General features: G+C 44.9%; 1 protein-coding gene across 19 annotated transcripts in view; it reads left to right on the top strand.

The window, feature by feature from the left end:
• The window catches only part of CADPS (calcium dependent secretion activator), a 476,583-nt gene that overhangs the window by 270,411 nt on the left and 184,150 nt on the right, over window positions 1–22,022 (top strand). For all 19 annotated transcript variants that reach the window (XM_053898015.1, XM_053898017.1, XM_053898018.1 and 16 more), the window contains exons 7-8: window positions 12,454–12,565; window positions 20,928–21,067. In XM_053898015.1, coding sequence (XP_053753990.1) covers window positions 12,454–12,565; window positions 20,928–21,067 — 252 coding nt within the window. The remainder of the gene's footprint in view (window positions 1–12,453; window positions 12,566–20,927; window positions 21,068–22,022) is intronic.

Raw genomic sequence — 22,022 nt, 5'->3', positions numbered from 1 at the left:
GAGACTGACTCCTGCACAATACTGGACGAGGAGCATTTGAGACAAAGGAAGCCTCAAGTGCAAAGACCCTCAGGTGGAAGTATGTTTAGAATTTTTTAAAGAACAATGAAGAGACTGGTGTGGCTGGAACTGAGTGAACAACAATGAAAGTGACAAGGTCAGAGGCAGTGAAGATCCAACTTACATCGTCAGGATTTTGTCACTTATTTTGACTGAGATGGGGAAGTGTCAGGAGGGTTTTGAGCAGAGGAGTGATCATAGCTGATTTACATATTAAAGGACCACTCCAGCTTCTGGGGGCATGCAGGACCCACAGAAAATGCAGGAAAATGAGTCCGAAGGCTATTGGAATAAACCAAGGGAGAAATAATATGACTTGGACCATCAGTGCAAGGGGGTCAGTGGAGCAGTGAGAAGTGGTCAGATTATGCCTATACTTTGAAGATAGGACCAACAGACTCGCCGGAGTCACGGATGACTCCAGAACAGTTGGAAGGAGGGAGTTGCCAATTGCCGATCTGAGGAAGACTCCAGGAATAACCAATTTGGATTTTGGGTGAAGGTTAAAAGTTGAGTGTTAAGCATGTTAAGTTGGAGCACCCGCTGACACCACTGGAGTGGTCAGTGTAGACCAGGATTTCTCAACCTCAGCTTCTTGACATTTTGACCTGGCCAATTCTGCATTGCTGGGGACTGTCCTGTTCACTGTAGGATGTTGTGTGGCATCCCTGGCTCCTATCCAGATACCAGTGGCAGTTCACACCCCCCCAACCACAGTCGTGACTGTGAAAAAATGTCTCCAGACATTGCCACCTGTATCTGGGGGAAGAGGAGGGGAGCAAAATAGCCCCCACTGAGAACCACTGCTGTGGACGGAGAACAGGTCTGCAGACTGAGGCCTGGGTGTAATAAAGTTTAGAGAGAAGAGGAGGAGAAGCAGCAAAGGGGTCTGGGGAGGTATGGCCAGTGAGGTGGGAGGAGAACCAGAGAAGTAATCACACTACACTTGCTATTTGAATGATTGTAAATAGTTATCCTGCTAATAAACCTCTGTAAACATGTCCATCGACATGCATAGAATTTAATGGTCTGTGGTTGGTCCTACAACCCGGCTATGCCAAAGAAAGGGTCTTTTTTAGAAGTTCAGTCATACAAGTTCAGTCATGGTTAAACTTGAGATAGCCCCCAAATTGAACCACTAGGCTTTCTAAAGTTCCTTTTGAACCCCTGTCGCCTCTAGGACCCCACCCTGTTCATAACAGCAGCTAACTTTTATTTAGCTATCTAAATAAATTTTGCTTATCTCCAGCCTACAGATGAGGAAACTGAGGCTCAGAGAGGCTATGCCTCTTGCCTACAATCACACAACTCCTCAGGGAAGGAGCCAAGATTCAAACCATTCCATACGACTGTAGAGGGGCCCACATTTCTAACCACGGTATCTTCAGATTTTCTCACAAGGGGCACCTGGCTTTCTTTTCTGCCACTTGACTTTCCAAGCACTGAGCCTAAATGAGGTGGAAACCATAAAAAGCAATACTGAATACCTCACAAGAACAGCAGGAATCGAGGGGCACTCAGAATCTGACGAGTTCCAAGCTGATTTTATTGTATGCCTTGCACACCTCTCTAAACAAGGAAGGGAAGGTGCAGGAAGTGAGCAGTCATGCTGATGGGACAAAAAACAAACAAAACAAAAAAACACCAAACCACAAAGTCTCCACTGTGAGCAGATAACTAACTTTTGTAAGGGCCTTAGAAGCACTAAAAGGTTTTTACAACCATTATCTACCCAGGGGGCTAAAGGAAGCAAGTTTTGTTACTGTCAAATCCTTAGCATGTGAGAAAACTTAGTCCAGAGCTGAAGGATGGGCCTTTGCCTTGGGTATTCCAGGCACGGGGTGTTGAGCACTCTCTTGTAAGTTTATGTCTCCCTAGCACTGAGACATCGGGAACACACGGACCTTACAGGCCGAAGTGTATGGCATAATACCTGTGCACTTACTTTACTGGGGCAAAGGGCGTGAAACTCATTTTATTAGGAACATACGCAAGTTGGAAGTAAAGGAAATTAGAGTTCATTTTGGTTCCAGTCAATCACTGAGCCTTCACATTTCTTATTTCAGAGTGAAAACCGATGTCAGTCATGATATGTTAGATAACATCTGGGCCCAAGATATCTAGCCTGGCAGTCATCTTATTTGCTAGATTCCAGTAGGTACAGTGCCTAGCTCAATATTTTTCAAGAGCCTAGGAAACTATCTAAACCTCACGAGAAAATGTATTTACTCTTAAAGAAAACTGCAAAATCAAAAATAATCTTGGATTAAATGTCTCTTAAATTTAACCTACGTCTCCTAGTCGATTGCGATTCAATTCAATTTCATCCAGGTTTTTGTACATTTTTTACAAGGTGGTTTGGAGTCCCTTCAGCATGTTTAACATTGTTTGGGTGGGAGTCCCAAAGTAAGAATAGCAAGGCCTTGTGGAGGACCCTGCTGGCCAAGGCAAGGAGAGCCAGGTTTGACTGGGAACATAGGCGGTATTTTCACTCTACTGAGATGGTGTCATATACCATGATCCGCTTGAGTAGTGGTGATAGTTCTCTACAACTCAGATTTGTCATTTCTGAAGGACAACTCTCTGGCTCCACATGGGGCCGATGCCATGCATTTGGCTTCAAGAGCAACTTCCCCAATGCTTTCAGACCTCAGTCTGTACTGAAGGGCGTTTGGCCAGCTGGCCCATTCACCATTTCCCTTTGAGACTCCTGGCATTCATGACCACTCCCAGTGGTTTCTCATAAATGTTAAACAGAGGGGGTAAAAAAAAAAAAAAAAGAACAAATCCACAAGGCAGTCCCAGGGGAAAAGACAAGCATGGCTTACAACAGTGTCCTCAGGGATCCTTCTCTGTGGGATGATGGGAACCCAGCCCATGAAAGCAAAACCAACAACAGTTCCCATAATCCCCTCCATCAAAGGCAACTGGGAGGTCTCACAGGATGGGGCTGGCTGCATGGAGGGCAGCCAAACCTCTGAATGGTCATGACTGAACCCCCCAAGTGCTGCCTCTGTGTGCTCCCCCCCAGCTTGGGGGCCAACTCAATCAGAGCCACAAATACTGGGGGCACTCAAGTGCTGCTGAGGTTGTCTTCATGGTCATTGCTTTCCATGTGGGAGGCTCAATCGGGGGCACCTTTGATGTGGCGAGGGCTTCCCCTGGGAGCACTTGACCGCAAGTGGTTTGAGAGACATTGGCTGCCTGCCTTGGTCTTGGGAGGTGTTGACATTCTTGCTCATTAGAGGAACCTGGACAGTGCTTTTGGCAGCCTTAATCAGCACAATCAGGCCTCAGTCCAGTTCTCATACTGTGGAGAGACTGGCAAACAGGGAGGCTGCTTTCTGAGGACATATGTATGAGCTGGGAACTATTTTTCCAAGGCAGCAACGTCACTCAGCAGGTGTTTTTGAGTGACTGCAATAGATTTTTTAATAGTATGAAAGGACTATAAGTTGTGTCTGGGTTCTCCAGGATATGCTATTCTACCTGATGACTCCAGACCAAACTTTAGGACATAGAGTAGAACCAGGATGACGTGATTAAGTACCAAATAAAGGCACTGTATCAGTTGGCTATTGCTATGTAACAAACTGTCTCAAAACTCAATGACGTAAAACCATAGTCATTTATTTCATCCACTCATCTGCAAATTACTGGGTTGGCTAATTCGTGCCAGGCTCGCCTGGGTGGCTCTGCTTCAAGACGTGGGTCTGATTAGTCTTGGCTCCTCACCGTGGGCTGGGTTCACGCCCTTTCCCTGCATCTTGGATGCAAGTTGGAGTGAAAACAGCTACCTGGGGTGAGCTCTGCTCATGGTGATGACAGAGGCCCTGGAGAGTAAGCCCAACCACTCAAGCACATTCCAAGCCTCTGCTTCCATCACATCTGCTAATACCCCACTGGCCCACCCTCTTTCTGGCACTTCCAACCTCCCTTTTTTGATTTATTTTCCTCTGTAGCAATGTGTGATCAATGTAAGAGGTATGAAAAATCTGGTGACAAAATGGACATGGGGTGAAGAGGAGAAAAGAAGAATGATGTCTGGCCGTCTGGCAGTTGCTTTGGCTAAGCTGGGGAAGTCTTAGAGGCACAGATGTGAGGGAAGAAAGCTAAAGCTGAGGTTTGGATATATTTGATTTCAGATTCCTGGAGAGGAGACTTTCCAGTGGAAATGTCAAGTAGGCGAACCAGAGCCTACATCTCTCCGCCTCGCAGACAACCCAGTTTCTACAAAGCAAATGCTTCGTTTATGTAGATAAGAGGTAGTTTAGCTTTTCTGGTACATGAAAGGCCCCGAATCACATCCTATCAATTAGTTTGCATGAGACACACTGCGATGGCACAATTGATTCACTTGGCATGGAATATCATGCCGTCTGCCTGAAAGGCAGGCCAGAAGATGTTAATGCAGTTGTCTCCAGGCAATTATTAACTTTCCCTCTTAGCAACAGGACCAAGGCACTTTCATTCCCTGAAATGACAATTCTCCCTTGTTAAAGCTCACAGTTAATTTTTAAGAACCACACCAATTTAACACCCAGCTCACATGAGCCATATACCTTGAGTAAATGCAAATCCAGTCTGCATGGCATGAATTATGGCCTTATGCTGAGCATTGCCATGGCAACTAGTGACATCATCCCCCAAGACCAACCTGCACAAAATCCAATTCTCCAAGGGTCCTTATTTGCCTAAAGTGGATGTGTTGTCTTGGCTTATTCACATATGCATTCGTAAATATCACTCTGTTGTCAAAGGTTTGCAGTGGATGTTTACTGTCATTTTGGGAGGTATATTCCCTTTGTGGCAAATGTTGTTTTTTGTTCATGGGGGGGGTAGGGTGGAGGAAATTCTAATGAAAATTACTGTGTGTATTTGATTAGCAACATTTGTTGATAACATATGGTCTGAGGAGGCTTCCGCAAATAAGAGGCTTTAAATAGTAAACAGAGATGTGACTGCAATGAAGCAGATGCTCTCCAAACACACAGTAGAAGGTTGCTTTGCAGTAGAGTTCTCCTTCCCTCCACCCGAGCGTATTCCTCTCCCTTATTTTCTCCCCCAGATCAAAGTGCTTACTTTCAAAGCCATGGCATTGTGGCACAGGTTTGGAGAAATAATGTGCTGTGACTTTAAAAGTCATCTCCATCCCCCCAAATATGAATTATCTGCTACTCATGTTCATTATTTGATATTAATAATGATGTAGTGTGACCAAATGAGTCAGCCAGCTCCAGTAGATCTGCAAGGAGCATTTGGGCACCACGTGTCTGAAATGCTATGAGACACAATCCCCAATCTTCTAGTACACCAAGAGTGCTGGTGAGAGCTCCAGGAAGAATTTAGAGCAGCAAATCGAATCACCATGGGCTGAGCTGTCCTTGTAAGTGCGTGTTTACAGTTGATATTCATGGATGTGCTCTAGTGAGCTTACTTCCTTCGGATCTGCTAACGAAAATAAAAGTCTTCCCATTAGATCGAGCCAGCGATTTAACTGTGTCTATCGGGGGTCAGCATGCTTTTTCTACAAAGGACCAGAAAGTAAATAATTTAGGCTTGTTGGCCAGATGGTCTCTGTCGTAACTACTCAACTCTGCCTTTGAAGCGCAAAAGCAGCATAGGCGATGTGTAAAGGGGTGAACGTAAGTGTGTCCTAATAAAACTTTATTGACAGGCATTAAAATTTAAATTTCGTGTAATGTCCATGTGTCACGAAATATTCTTCTTCTTTTGATTATTTTCAGTCATTTAAACATGTAAAAACCATTCTTAGCTCATCAGCCATACATAAGCAGATATTCAGCTTGACTTGGCCCATGGAACATAGTTTGCCAACACCTGGTCCATAATCCTAAAATGGAAGACATATTATTTTAGTGTTTTCCATGTTCTGGGTATTGAATTGAACAGTGTATACGCAATAGCTCATTTCCTACTTATTCTTCCATCAATCCTCTGGGGTCAGTGTTATTCTTAAAGATAACTTATCTTTATCTTAACTTATCTTTAACTTAAAGATATCTTAAAGATGTGAAAATCAAGGCTCAAATTCACATCTAGTTAGTGTGATCATTTCTGCATGTGACACTGCAGGTAAAATACGATATCCATAGGTACTGATATCTCATTCACCTTTGGATCCACAACAGATCCCAACACAGTAACTTGCACATGGTAGACATTCAGGAAGTGCTTTCTAAATGAAGGGAGAAATGAAGGGCTGATTAGAGGTATGATCCTGACAGCGGGGGAAGTCAGAGCTTCACCCGATGCCACATAGGGCATGTAGGTTAGTCAGCTGGACCGTTCAAATATTTAGCCCCATCCTCTTGGAAAAGGCACTTGGTTTGAAGTGGACTCACTTGTCTCAATACACATTGCTGTGTATTTGGAGGTATCACTCTGAGTAGTTGCATTCTATAGTGTATGCTTGTGTGTTTATGGCTAAAAAGACCATAAGTGGCAACAACAGTTCATTTTGTAACCTGTGGCCCTTTCCAGCATTATAACAATGGGCATTGACGTTGCTTCCAGGCATTGGCCTCATGAGTTAACCATCCTTGGCCTTGAAGGATGTACACCTTGCTCCTCAGAGTGCTGTCCTACCTGTCGCATATGCTGGGTCTCCACCGCGTGCTGCCAGCCACAATGTACACTTGGGAGAGCTGGTGGGCTCCTAAAAATCATCTAATCTCCAAGGAGACAAAGCTCTCAGTTTTGCTTAAAGGAGGCAGTCATACCCTTGGGTATCTCAAACATCGCATCTCCACAATCCCCTGAATTTGGTGACACGGTTATTCTGAATTGATCACTTCCTCCTAGTCATTAAATAAGTATTTTTTGTGTGCCAGGCCCTGTGCTTGGTACAAGAGATTAAAAAAAATCATGCCATGTTCCCTGCCCCCCAAGGTGTTTATCGTCTAGAGAGAAAGACAGGTACACACACGGATAGTTGAACTACACTGTAATACTGTGCTATGAGTTACTGAGAGGCAGTGAAGCTCTCTGGTTTCATGCGTGGGCCCTGGAGTCAGAAACTCTGAGTTTGGAGTGTGGCTCTGTGTTAGCCCAAAACCCTGGACTAGTTACTTGACCTCCCCAAGTCCTAGTTTCTCCATTTATAAAGTGGGGATAATAACAGAGTACATCTCAAAGAGCAATCAGAAGGATTAAATGAGATAATCTATGAAAAGCACTCAGCCCAGGGCCTGGCAGACTTTAAGCATTTGCTAATTGGTGCCTATTTTTAGCTTTTTTGTGAGCTAGCCACACAGTGTGATTATAGTGGCAGATATGATGGGGTCACAACAGAGGGATAAGTCACCCACTTTCCTTCATCTGCCTTGTGTTCAGTGAGAAGTTAGTTAACCTAACCTCCCCAGCTACTGCTTGCAATACATTTTATCAGCCTCTGGTCTTTTCAAATCAAAGTGCAATTGTGTTTCCGTTCTGGGAAACGTTTAAGAAGACGCATTCATCTTAATAACCACAGTCAGTGCACAGCAAAGCAAAAGAAATGAGCAGGGAAGAATGCAACAATGAGAAAGAGATTCATTTAATGATGTGTGGACCCACCCAAAGGCCAAGGCTTTTGATGCTTCCACTGCTGGCTAATTTGTCTATCGGTTAGGTAGTACTCTGTGAAGTATATTGAACATGTGAAATAAATCTAAACTGAGAAGCCGCAGTGGCCTAGGGCCCCGTCAATCTTGAAACAGAACTCTTCCTTTGAGTTACAAAGGTAACTGATTTCACTGGATCAAGACACAGAGCAGCAAGATGGTGGAACGGGGAAGGGAGGCAATATGACGCCATCATTGAGTCTGGGTTGTGGAGTCAGATGGCCATTTGCTCCCTGTGTGTGATCCTGGACACATTATAGCTGGTCTGAGTCTGAGTTTACTATCTCTAACTGTGAGAGTAATAATTATAAGCATTTCACAAGATGGCTAAGACAACTTAAAAGAATAAAATGTGTGTATGACCAAATAACACGTTTAAGAGAAGAATTTGGGCTTACCACATAGTAATCTCTGAATAAATGTTAGCTTTTTGTTGTAAAGATATTCAGGCCTCTCTGTGGCTGGAAAAAGACAAAAAGTGGACATTTCCATGACTTTGGAAAAAAGGGAAAGGGAGAGGGAAGGGTGCTTATAACTAAATCTCCCTTGGTCTTCTTCAAATAGGAAGCATCTACAAAAACAAGTCAGGAGTCATTTTTACAAAATCCAAAAACTATAGTGAGGGGTGAAGGTTCACGTCAATGCCAGTGATAGCCAATCTCCACTGCATGGCCTCTCATCAATGCATGGCCTGTCGTCAGACTGGGTGTCATTGGACTCAGAACTTTATTCATGGGCCTGTGACCCATGCATCTGCACAGGCCTCATGCTCAGACCTATGTTTGGTTAAATGCTCTGCATTTCTGTCTTGACATTCTTCACTGTTTTGTCTCTGAACCTGTGTTTGTTAGGTGAAGTTTGATGGGACAATGGAGCATGCATCTGAGCAGAACTCCTCTGAGAAATGAAAATACTTGATCTTTTAGTACCTTTAGTGGCACCTTCTCCTGCTTTTAGAGTAGAAAGCCCAACATTTCATTTTGCGCAGGCCTTGAAAATGCCATAGCCGATCCTGATCAGACTGGAGACTTTTTGGCCTTCTCCCTGGGCTGGGTTGCCATTTTGAAATATGATGGGTAAATTGGGAATCAGCAGTGACCTAAAAACTTGAGGTGAGCCAAGGGTCATGGTGGGAAGAAGCCAAAAGCACAGCTACAGCTCTGGTGGGAAGGAAAAGCCACTCAGTGTCCCAATGGACTGGGCTGGCAAGGCAGCATCCAGCGGCTTGAATTCATCCAGCTTGACAGGGTCTTGTAGGCCTCACTCTGTCCCACACTTTGAGTCATGCTGAACATTCAATGAGCTGAGCATCCTTGGATAGCTGCAGGGTTTCAGGCCGACTGACTTAGTGCCCGCTGAGCAGGCCAGAAAAGCCCTACAAACCAGTCCCAGCAACAGTATCATAGGGATAGAGTGTGTGGGACCCCGGGGCACTGAGATCAAGGCCTCACTGTGGCTTGGTATTAATGCATCTCATTCCAGGAACTCTTTTGGTTTCCAGGAGGAATCTTCTTCATCTCTGTGACCAATCATGATAAATGCCCAAAGAGATTTATAGGACAATTAAGCACAAATCATAAATTAGTGATCGTGTTTTTTGCCAATATTGCTAATTATTAATAATGCTTGTTACTGATAATTATGACAGTAATAGCAGTGAAAGCTATAACATGGCAAATAAGAGATATGGGTTCCAGCCAGCTTGGTCAAAATTCACTGGAATAAAATGGGCAAGATCTTGAGTTTCCTCTCAGTTTTCTCATCTGTGAAATGGGGATGATGATAACTGTTTTACTGCTTACCTTGTATAGTAGGAAGGTCAATGTCTATCTTGTTTGCCCAGCACAGGGTTGGACACTTAGTACATTCTTAATAAATATGTGTCGAATCGATAACACAAAAGTGATCATCATGTTACTAGAATATATCTTACATATCCTAATTGGGAAGGGAATGTAGCCAAAATCGTTGGGTTCTCATGCTGTTTCAAGCCTGCTAGTTACTTTTTTTTTTTAATCCTTACTTTTATTTATCTTTTTTTTAGTTTTTTTTTTTTTCAGAGAGAGAGAGAGACAGAGAGAGAGAGAATGAACATGTGTGAGCAGGGGAGGGGCAGAGAGAAAGGGAGAGAAAAAAATCCCAAGTAGAACCCTTGCTATCACTGCAGAACCCAATGCAGTCCTCACGCCCATGAACCATGAGATCATGACCTGAGCCAAAACCAAGAGTCGGACGCTTAACCAAATGAGCCACCCAGGCACCCCTACTTTTATTTATCTTTACTATTTAACTACTCTGTGAAATGAGGCTATTTTATAGCTGAGCACACTGAGGTTCAGGGACATTCATGACTTGCCCCAAGTCCTCCAGTTCATACGTGATTAACCAGGATTTGAACTAAGGGTGTCTGATTCAAAACCCTACGCCCTGTCGTGTTGCCTTTGCTAGTACATGCCTTCCCTGTCTTAGGAGATTGCTTGCCGCAGCTGATGACCAAAATTCAGAACTTCTCTCTGTACATCTAACATTGCACTGTTGTGTTTGCAACCTGTTGCCTCTTGTTCTGTCGCCTCTCCTTTCACATGTCTTCTCCCTTTCTCTGTCGTGACTAGTGTGCTTCCTCAGTGACTTTTGTGCCCTTGGGTCTCCATCTGGGTTCCCCTTGACTTCCATTTTTCTGGCGCTGTCTTGTCCGCTTTCTCTAGATTCCTCATGTCCTTGAGTTAACAGGATTTATTTGAGTGCAACATGGAGACTAGAAGGCATTCCCATCATAAACAAAAGAAGAAATACAAACAACCACCACCGAGTAAAATATTCAAGGCTGCTATTAGTCAAAGGAGTACCCATGAAAACAGCAATGACAAAGTAAGCCAGAAGAAGAAGTGAATAGGGGCCCCATGAAGGCAAGAGGCACTGCGATTTGCACTCATTCCCGGACGGTGGGAGGATGGTTGCCACTTTTGGGGAAAGCGTTTTGGGAATCGGTGTCCCAAGACTTGAAAGTGTTGGTCGATGAGCACAATTCTGGAACATTCTAAGAGGAGCATCCCTTACACCCATCTAGCTCTCTATGCCAAGGAAATAATCAAAGATGAAATAAAAAAGTAATGTCCAGCCCAGTGTCAATAGCAGAACATTGGCTAAATAAATAAATTATGACATATCTAAAAGGTGTTATATTACAGAGTCATTAAAAAATAATATTTTAGGCACGCCTGAGTGGCTCAGTTGCATAAGCCTTCGACTGTTGATTTTGGCTCAGATCATGATCTCACGGTTTGTGAGATTGAGCCCTGCATCGGGCTCTGTGCTGACAGCTGGGAGCCTGCTTGGGATTCTCTCTCTCCTCTCTCTCTGCCCCTCCCCTGCTCACATGTGTGCACTCTCTCTTTCTCTTTTCTCGCAAAAGGCATAAATAAACTTAACAGTAATAATAATATTTTAATGAATCTTCTCCATTATGGAAATTGGCCATCATATAAGGCAAAGTGAAAAAAATCTCTACGCAAAACTGTATCTATTCCTGTCTTCTAGTTCTGTAAAAGAGTGTATAATTGGCATCACCTATTCTTTCAACAAATATTTCTTAGGTGTCTTCTATGTGTAAGTACTATGCTAAGTAGAAGGTATGCATGTAAGCCAACAAACACCCAGAAGATTCAGCTATTGAACAATTGCACAAAAATAAATAATTACCAATCCAGTGATTGCTAGGACAGAAAATTAAACAGTATCTCCCAGAGAGCTTAACTCTGGACCAAATTTAGACTGGGAGACCGAGGGATGTGTTCTCTGGGCAAGTGTTTTTGAAGCAGAGCTCTGAAGAGGTAGCCAGGTGGGGGGAAGCCATTGCCAACAGAGGGAACCATGCCTGCCACAGCCCTGAGGTGGTGCCATCCGGAGGCCCATGACCCTGGAGCAGATGAGTGGGAGGCTGCACCCCGAGGTCTGGATTGCACCCTGAGTGCAATGGAATAGGTGCCACGGAAGGCTTTAGGGCAGGCGCTCAGTGCAATCCAGTGAACACTTCTGGAAGATCGCAGTGATTTCAGGTGCAGAATGGATGGTGTGGCTCTGTGAGAACAGTGAGGAGTACATGGAAAGGCCACATCTGAGGGTCCATCAGCAGCTCCTGTCAGCCCAGTCTGGCACCCTACCCAGACGCTAGGTAAGCCAGGCTCTCCTCTGAAGAGATCTTAAGACTCAGATTCCCACAGACCAGTGAGAAAGGTCATTTCCCACTTCTACCTTCCGCTCCTCTTCGAGCTTCATCCATCACTCTATACAACTCATCTTTGAATGCCAGAAGAAATGGGGTCCCCCACCTCCCCCCATTTTAAAGTCACGTGTTGGCTTTGTCCAAATGAAGCCTGGTCTCAAATTCTAAGACTGTTTCCAAGAACTGGGGATTCAAAGGATACAAGGAAGTGTTAGTGGTTACCCTGAAAGAGTTTGTGAGTATCTGCAAATGCATGGGAAAAGTTCTCCACAACTCGATTTCATGCTAATTCCAAGTGATTCCTTGTAGAGCTCTGTGAAGACCGGTGGCAACTTTCTGAGCATCTGTCTTGCATTTGCCTAACAAGTTAATTAACACTTTTTGTCACTCTGGCAGCTTTGAAGCAGAGGTGAGGGGGAGGGGGGATGCTACAGCCAGTGCTGCCTCGGGTTAACCCTGCGTTCCCCCTACACAGGAAGAAGGCAGCTGAGTGTAGCATTGTCAAGGCAGAGGTCTCCGCACTGACCTCTCTGATTCTTTCTGCAGCTGGGGCACCCAGGGCGACTTCTCGACAACTCATGCACTGCCCGCTGTGAAGGTGAAGCTGTTCACAGAGAGCACAGGGGTCCTGGCCTTGGAGGACAAGGAGCTCGGACGGGTAAGCGCTCCCCATCACACGTTGCTCCAGAGAGCCGTGTCCTCCGGTCACATGGGATAGCACTGCCAAGTCCTGAAAAGTTTGGTTTCAGGTTTGAGTCCCGGGCCCTACTCTCCATCGGTTTTGTGATCCTGGGCCAGTCCCTCAACCTCTCGGAGCCTCAGTTTCCCCTCTTTAAATCTGGGCTACCAGGAGGGCACATTGTAGAAGACAGAGCAGGGGTTCTCAACACCCTCAGACCCAGACACCCGTTAGAGCAGAGATTTGTAATGTCCCTTCTGTCTTGAAGTGAAACTTTCAGACTATTTATTTATTTACTTTTAATTTTTTCTCTTTTTTAGTCTGTCTTTATTTTTGAGAGAGAGCGAGACAGAGTGCAAGTGGGGGAGGAACAGAGACAGAGGAAGACACAGAATCCAAAGCGGGATCCAGGCTCTGAGCTGTCAGCACAGAGCCGACATGGGGCTTGAATTCACCAGCCGTGAGATCATGACCTGAGCCGAAGTCAGATGCTCAACGGACTGAGCCACCCAGGTGCCCCTCAGACAATTTAACAATCTAACCACCTGACAATTTAAAAATCAATACAGTGACATAATATAAAAGAGAAATAAAAGGGAATTAATAATAAAATAACTTCAGGGTGCCTGGCTGGCTCAGCTGGTAGAGCATGTGACTCTTGATCTCAGGGTTGTAAGTTCGAACCCCACATGGGGTGTAGAGATTATTTAAAATAATATCTTAAAAATAATAATAATAAAACAATTTCAAAAATGTAGCAATTCAGGCACCATTGCACTAGAAGACCTACAGAAGGAATGCTTTCCTTGTTCCCATATGGAGAATCACTAGGCAGGTGACAGTCACAAAATCCGCTGTGGAGGGTGGAAGCTGAACAACTTACATATCAGTGAACCGATTTCCTGAAACCATCAACCAAGGAAACAAAGTTTCCTCGGTTTCCCTGGAAAAGTGCCAAAATTACTTTGAGTGTATATTGTTCCAAATTACAGAAATTCAACTGAGTAAAGATTAAAGTTCTCATTGGTAATGATTGGTGGATAAGGCAGCATTCCATCCCGTCTGCAAGTAGAGGGGGCTCCAAAGAGATGTGCCAATGGGGCAAGAAAATTATTAGCAAAAGAAAAGGATTGTTTTTGACAAGGTGGCTTTCCTTCAGGGTGAAAGTGAGGGGTCTTATCTCGCAAATTACCCCATCTTTCTTTGCAGGAGGATGGAGAGGGCAGATGCATGGGTGCTGATTGGAAAATTCCTGACTGACATGTTAGGCCTACATTTCTGGGGGAGGTTGGAACTGCAGGTAGATTACGTACTGAGCACCGGTTTGGGAATAAGGCCTAAGTGACACCACTTTGGGCCTCTGGTTTTCTTTTTAACAATATGTAAACAAAAGATTTAAGATCTGGACTCAATTAATTATAGACAGGCTTTTCCACCTCCATTCGTATCCAGTGGGAATATTTAGAAGTTAGGCGAGATTCAGGACAATTCCTCCCTGGGGAGGAATGTCTCATTGATCGTATAGCATGTCGAATCCCCAGGCCCCACCCATTCAATACCAACAGAGCCCAGCACCATCTTGTCAACCAAAACGTCCCCCAAATTTCTGAAACATCCCAAAGGGTGGCACCAATCCCTTTGAGCACCCCTGAGATAATAGAGACATTGCTTCTTACTTCTCAGTTATTGACTCTACACCAAACAGCCTGTATTTTCAGGACGTAAGTTAGATTTGCTAGCTTAAAATGCTTCCATCACCCCATACTGCTTATAATAAAAATCTGAACTCTGTAGTATAGCCTACAAGGATTCATGTGATCGGGCTTCTGCCTACTTCCTCGGCCTCAGTTGTGACTACCTTTCCTCTTATCCACTATGTCCCAGCTTCATTGGCCAAATTTCAGTCTGCTATATAAACCATTCTTCCCTGCATCAGAGGGCTTTCTCCCTGAGTGGAACGCTCTCCCCACTGTCCACAGCTCTTCAAAAGGCTGCCTCCTTCCTTGCATCAATGCCTTCTCCTCCTAAGAGACTTTTCCTGACTGCCCATCTTCCTTCATTCACTGCCTCAGCCCTCTCTCTACTAAACTTCTCGCCAAGGAGAGAAAGAGAGAAGAATTTACAGAAATGTCGGCTTCTGTCTCCCCTACTGGATGATGAAAACCCCGTGGGCATAGAAGCCTAAACTATTTTGTTCACTACCCTATATACCCAGAGGCCAGCACAGAGACTCCCAGTACATTTCATTTCGTACTAGTTGATTACATAATCCCTTCTGAAAACTGTATGACTTCAGCTAAAACTTTCAACCTCTCTAACCCTCTGATGTGTCATCTATGGAAAAATGAGAGAACACCTCGAGACCAGCGCACAGGCACACACTTCTAACAATGCCAGCAAGAATACATTAAGTGTGCTTTCTTTTTTCTTCCTTTTTTGCCCGCTTCCTTAATCTGGCTTTCATCTATACAGCTGACCTGGAATCATATTACTAGGATTTAGACCAGAATATTAGTATTCAGAGAGACAAGTCCAGGAATGCTCAACTTGAGTCCACAGAAGGTTCCCTGGAATCCAGGAACCCCATGAAATTGTTTGCAAATGTTGAGGTAGCCAGGGGGCATATGTACATTTTTCTGGACTTGCCAGTCCAAAGCATTCACCAATTTCTCAAAGCTGTTTCCACTCAGAAAAGTTAAACCCACTGGGCTAGTCAAACCTTTTGTTTTATAGAAGAGAAAACAGATTCCCACAGAAGGCAGGAAGCTTCCCTAGACCCACCCAGTTGGTTGGTTCCCATGCCCTGTACATTTGCCAGTGGCCAGGGCACTGCCCCGAGGCTCTGTGGTCTCTCACCGATGCTGTATAATAACCCTGATGAGTTATTACTCATCTTGTACGGATGAGTCCGCTGGGGCCCAGAGGAGGTAAGTAACTTGCCAGGAATGATGTTGACTTATCTCCAGGACCATTCCCACTGTATCACATTTGTCCCTGTGCAGAAATAAAATCCTGGGCTCTGCTGCTATGACAAATGCCACGAGCTTGCCACAACCCTGTAGTTATTCATTTCTTAAGAACTCATTCTCTTCTCCAGCCCCATAGATGTTCCCCTAGATATGAATTGACTCTTCCTACCGGAGACACTTTCTAACAGTTGCCGTGGAACTGGCCTGCCAGGTCCATGTGCCAGCTGGGGCGCCCTCCTCTGGAAGCACCTCCACAGGCTGCAGCTGGTGATGACTGCTTTCTTTTTTTAAGTGAAGCAATTCCTTGTACCCCTGGGGGAGTGTTTCTATGCTCTAATTGCTCCCAAGCTTAGCAGGACACAGCCACATTTGAAATCCCAGTGCTACATTCGTTCATTCAACAACATTTAGTTTGTGCCGTATTCATTATGTTTTACTTTCATCGACCTTTTTAATTGAAAAAAAAATTCATGCATTGTAAAAAAGAAGTTAATGGATAATAGTGACAATGAGTGATTGTTCCCACCTTGCCCTAGTATCTTCTCCAGGGAAAAGCCTTGTTTTCAATTTATTGTGTATTCTTCCCCTAGTGTTCTATGCCTGTATAAGCATAGCATATGCAAGCATATGTGTACATATCCCTCTAAAAAAGAAAGAACGAATGAATGAACGAACAGCAGGAAATTACTGTATACATACTGTTTTGTATTTTGCTTGAAATATCAGTGTATTTAGAGATTACTTCATGTCAGCCCATACTGACTTGCTTCCTGTTTCATAGCTGTGTAATATTCCAGGTATAGATGTATCATAACATACTTAGATTATTTCCAGTCTTTGGCTGTATAAGCAATGCTTCCGTGAATAACCTTGAATTTATTTCTTTGCGCATATGTGTGTATATGTGTAGGATGGTTTCTCAGAAAATATTTTGCTGAATGAAATCTGAATTTTGACAGATTCTACCAAATTGTCCCTTAAAGAGTATACGCCAATTGATACGTCCACAAAAGGCAAAAGTGAGGGTTTCTCTACACCCTTGCCAACCCTGTAATATTACCAAACTTCTATTCACTGGATATGATTGTGAGCCCATGGTGTCCCATCATTTGTGGCATGCAGAGAGCAAACAGGACTAATGACAGGCAAAAATCTTTAACTTCAAAAGAACATAAGGGATATAGATCTAAAAAAAACAGAAATTATAGGGGCGCCTGGGTGGCTCAGTCGGTTGAGCATCTGACTTCGACTCAGGTCATGATCTCACGGTTCGTGAGTTCGAGCCCTGCGTTGCGCTCTGTGCTGACAGCTCGGAGCCTGGAGCCTGCTTCAGATTCTGTGTCTCCCTCTCTCTCTCTGCCCCTTCTCCACTCATGATCTCTCTCTCTCTCTCTCAAAAATAAATAGACATTAAAAAAAACAAACCAGAAATTATACAGCAATGTGGTAAGTGCTCTGCTAGAGGAAGAACACCTGGGAAGTGCATAGCTAGGGGACGCAATCCAGTTTGAGGGTCAGGGATGCCTTCCTGGGGTCAGGTCAAGTGGATACGGAGGTAGGGAAGGATGTACAGGCTGAAGCTTGGAGAGGATCAGCCAGGAAAAGGGTCAGGGTTAAAACAGCCCCACCCCCGCCCCCCGCCCCGCCCAAGGACCTGCCTGTGCGGCCAGGTAACTAAGAGAAGCTGGGGCTGGCCGGCATGCTGCTTACTGCGCAGAGTGGGTTGTGTTCCCACATCGGCATCACCACATCAAAGCGCAGCACACATGGGTCTCGGCTGAGATGACAAAGTGCTTGATTAGCAGCCTGGAATGTCCAGATGAGGTGTCTGGACTACTCAGGGCTCACGTGCACCCAGGAGGACCCTAATAATTCAGCAGGGCTGACACATACAAAGGAGACGTCGACCCGTCGGGCACATGGTGGGGTGGGGGCGAAGATGGAGAAGAACAGCAGTGACCTCACCTCTCCATCCACCCTGGAGAGGAAGTCTCCCCGGGGAGCCACCACACGGAGGAAGTCTTTGTGGAGCGGCCAGTAATGAGCTGTGGTCATTCGTGTCGGCGAATGGACGCCATATTGCCGGTGGGAAACACGCCCAGAATCCATATGGTGGAAGTCCTGTTAACGAGCTCCGGGCGCCCAGAGCGAGGCTCCTGCTTTGATTTTGCCAAGTGGGCAGGAGCAGAAGGAGGCTCGGGGGCTTGCCTGCTGCTGTTCTGGCCCTGGCTGGGCTTTCTCTTCCCAGCCCCTCCCCCTCCTTGCTTCCCAGCACATCACCCCCTTCACCTCTCAGGCCAGACTGGCTCAGGAGAGAGGGTCAGCTTCCCTAGGAAGGGCGGCACCTCCCTCCATCTCCCAAATGCTGGGGTCCCCGGAAACGGAACAGGATATGGAGTGACCTATAGGGACAGGCGTTCTCTTGAGGGGAGGGAGAGGTGCACCCCCACCCCCACCCCCAGTGGCACCTTGACGTACTTGCCTTCAGCATCCTACAACAGATTATACTTTTCTGGCACCAGTTACATGAATTTATACATTTTATGATACAATTTTAACTAAAGCAACCCTCACAAAATGAACAAATGGTCTAAAAAAGATTACTACAAAGTGCTATAATCTTTTTTTTTTTAATTTTTTTTAACGTTTATTTATTTTTTGAGACAGAGAGAGACAGAGCATGAGCGGGGGAGGGTCAGAGAGAGAGGGAGACACAGAATCCGAAGCAGGCTCCAGGCTCTGAGCGGTCAGCACAGTGCCCGACGCGGGGCTCAAACTCACAAACCGTGAGATCATAACCTGAGCCGAAGTCGGACGCTGAACTGACTGAGCCACCCGGGCGCCCCAAAAAGTGCTATAATCTTAAGATACTACTATTGCAAGACTGGCAAAAAACAAAAAAAATGGTGGAGCTGACATCGCCTTACTGAGCAGGACCTCTGTCACCCACATCATGAGATAAAGTCATTGCCAGTGTAATCAGATAAGATCAGGTGTCAGGCAAGATGTTCTGAAATTATTTACAAGACTACTTGAACTGCTTGGGGCGCTGGGGTGGGTCAGTCACTTGTGCGTCTGACTCTTGGTTTCAGCTCAGGTCGAGATCTCAGGGTGGTGAGATCGAGCCCCATGTCAGGCTCTGTGCTGACAGCACAGAGCCTGCCTGGGATTCTCTGTCTCCTTTCTCTGCCCCTCCCCTGCTCATGCTCACTCTTTCTCTTTCTCCCTCTCTCCCTCCCGCTCTCTCTCTCTCTAAAAATAAATAAATAAATTTAAAAAAACAAAAGACTACGTGAACTACAGACTTACATCTAGTATCATTAACAATGAGCCTTGCCCTAAATATATATGATACCTTAAAATATAGCTAATAATAGTTCCAAGCCACCACAATTAGCAAGACATGTAAAAATACAGTTTTGGGGATACCTGGGTGGCTCAGTCGGTGGAGCATCTGATTCTTGATTTCGGCTCGGGTCTTGATCTCACGGTTTTGTGAGTTCCAGCCCCACATTGGGCTCTGTGCATTGACCACACAGAGCCTGCTTGGGATTCCGTCTCTCCCCCTCTCTCTTTGCCCCTCCCCCACTCATGCTATTTCTTTCTCAAAATAAACTTAAGGGAAAAAAAAAAAATATATATATATATAGTTTTTATCCGTAGCTCATTTTTAAGACTTCTATATTTGTGTGTAATTTATGATATATGTAATAAGCTAATATATTAATACAAAGTAAATGTATATAATGTAAACATAAAATATAAATATAATTATATCTAGTTATATAACTTACATAGATATATAATGATATTTTATATATTTATATATTGATGGTGATATATTTTTATATTGGTCGCAATATATTTACAGGTATTGGGCTATTTGCTCAGTATATTTTATGGGCACAAGGCATGGTCAGAAAAACTTGAGCAGCGTCTGGTCTGAAAAATCAGGCCTGGTATGTCCATCACGTCATACATAAGACATTGGGAAAACTCAAATTCTGTGTTTAGCAAAAATGGATGAATTTTCTTTCATCAGAGTCAGGAAATTTAATGGGGGAGGGGGGGTGTGGGGAGGGGTCAGGCCCGGAGGGAGAAGGGGTGAAAATTCAGCACCAACGAGGCCTATCAGAGCGGGCCGATTCTGCTTTTCCGCCGCACCAGCTCGCTCTGCCCCGAGTTCCTGTTGTGCCGCCTCACGGGAAGCCATGTGCTCCCACCCTCTACATTACAGCCTGGCGCATGAGGGCAGTGAGGCTGGCAGCCTCTGGAAGGCCGCAGGGTCCGCCTCCGAGCCTCCGAACCCCTCCCCTCCCCCTGCAGAGGTGAAAGAAGCCCAGGAGAGAGGCGGCCTCCCCCTGCACCCAGAGAAAGGAGATGCTTTGAAAACAGAGCCAGAGCAGCATGCCACAAATCGGGGCCCGTGGCCACCACAAAAGCACATCTTAGCAGGCCCAGCTTTTGTCGTGCCTGCATTTAGTTCCTGTTCCCTCAGTCCAGGGGATTTTCCAGATATTCCACTCTTGCCCCTGTGCGTGTTCTTCAGACCTCACGTGGCTCCTGAGAACTCCGGTCACAAAATGAAGAGGCAGATGTCCCGAGTTATCCACTCCTTGCCTCACTTGCAGCCTCCGAGACAGAACCTCACATTGGAGCCCCATCTCGGCAGCGCAGGGTCAAAAAGACGCTTTCTGAGAGCCCATCCTTCCTGCTGTGCGGGCTTCCTTTCAAACCCGGACAGATTTCGGTGTTTGTTACCTGAGGAGATGCCCCATGCGTGTGACCGTCTATGTAAATGCATGACTGACAGCCAGATCCCTCCCTTCCCTAGGCCTCTCATTTCTCATCCATCCCATAAAGTCCCTTCCGCATTCCCCATGGCCTTTGAGAGATTTCCTCCTCCTGAGACAGGGGAAGGAATCCTGAGGAGCGAAAAATGAGCGGACGAGAGGTGCTCTACTGTGTAATCTCTCACGTCTTTCTTTCATACATCCGCCTTCTTATATGGATGATGACCCTGAGTCTCTGTCCTGGGTTGCTTTGGGACTTCGGAATTTCAGAAAGATGCACAAGCAGAGTGACCGAAATCATGATCATTACTTTTCCTGAATTAGCCAGGGAGAGAGAGGAGAGCAAGAGAACACCATTTCTGCCCTCTGGCTGGTCTCTGCTTGGCACGAGGCAGCCACGGTTGGTAGATGAAGCCTTGAATTGCAGTCCTGTGGCCAAGCCTCTGTTTCATTTAAACGCCTCCCTGGGAGCTGGGCAAGACGCACAGCTTCTCAGCAGCAGAGTTTCTCATTGAAAACAACACGCCTGTAACAGTGTCTCCGCTTTCTGGCTAAGATGGATGTCCTTTTCGCCTACAGGTTATTCTCCACCCTACCCCAAACAGCCCCAAACAGTCAGAGTGGCACAAAATGACAGTCTCCAAAAACTGCCCCGATCAAGACCTCAAAATCAAACTTGCTGTCCGAATGGATAAGCCTCAAAACATGAAGCATTCTGGGTAAGTGTTTCTTCTCCAAGTGGTAGTTTGGGAGAGGTTTTTATCCGTTTCTTAAAAATTTTAAAAAGAAAAGCTGATCTTCAGAGAACTGCATGGAAGGAAATATAAAGGATTCATGAGAGATTCTTGGTTACTATAAACTTCACTTTTTATAAAACTTTTATAAAACTTCTTGATTTTTATATTTACTACAAACCTCAATTTTTATGATTACTGGATGTGCATTTGTGCTGCCAAAATAGATTGATTTCCTTCTTTTTTTCTAATAGGATTTCCAGTGCAATTCGAGCATGCTAAGTGATTCTGGTTTAGGAGGTTTCATTGGCTTTGTGTTCCTTTCAGTGGCATCTAGATCTTTCAGACTCTATGATTCACTCTCTCTCACCTTCTTTAACAACCACACCCAAGAGACTTTCAAACAATTAACGTTAAATCAGTGTTAGAGTGTAGTGTTCAGCGAAGTCTTTTTAAAAAAATGACCAAAACATAGGAAATATAGGATCATTTTCAGTTCTTAAGGTTGAGAGGCATGAGCAGTTATTTCAAGTAGCATAAAAAGAATAAACGAAATAAGTTTCATTTCACAGATCAAACCAATGATTTGTACAGGAAATCTTCATTGACAACTGGGTAATGCCATGGTTTATTCAATTAAACTGCTTGGACACCACTCTCTCAGTAAATGCGAGCACTTAGAAAGGAGTTGGGCCATATCACTGAAGAGGGGAATGTCTAACCAACAGAAGGGAATGGATTGTTTTTCAATTATTCTGCACGTACCGTTTGCCACTGGCTATCATTCTGCTTAGCTCCTCTAGAAACATCTCGTTAAATCTCTTTGGGGTGTATGCATTCATGAGATGGTTTAAAGTCATAAAATGGAAATGAAAACTGAGAATTGATTGTAATTCTAGAGGCTTAGTGCTCTACAGTGCTAGAGGTTTAGGGGCTACAA

The sequence above is a fragment of the Panthera pardus genome, unplaced genomic scaffold, assembly GCF_024362965.1.
Source record: "Panthera pardus isolate Hobbes unplaced genomic scaffold, ASM2436296v1 HiC_scaffold_8, whole genome shotgun sequence".
Classification (NCBI taxonomy): domain Eukaryota; kingdom Metazoa; phylum Chordata; class Mammalia; order Carnivora; family Felidae; genus Panthera; species Panthera pardus.
The sequence above is the reverse complement of the archived record's forward strand: the minus strand, read 5'-3'. Positions and strand labels throughout refer to the sequence as shown.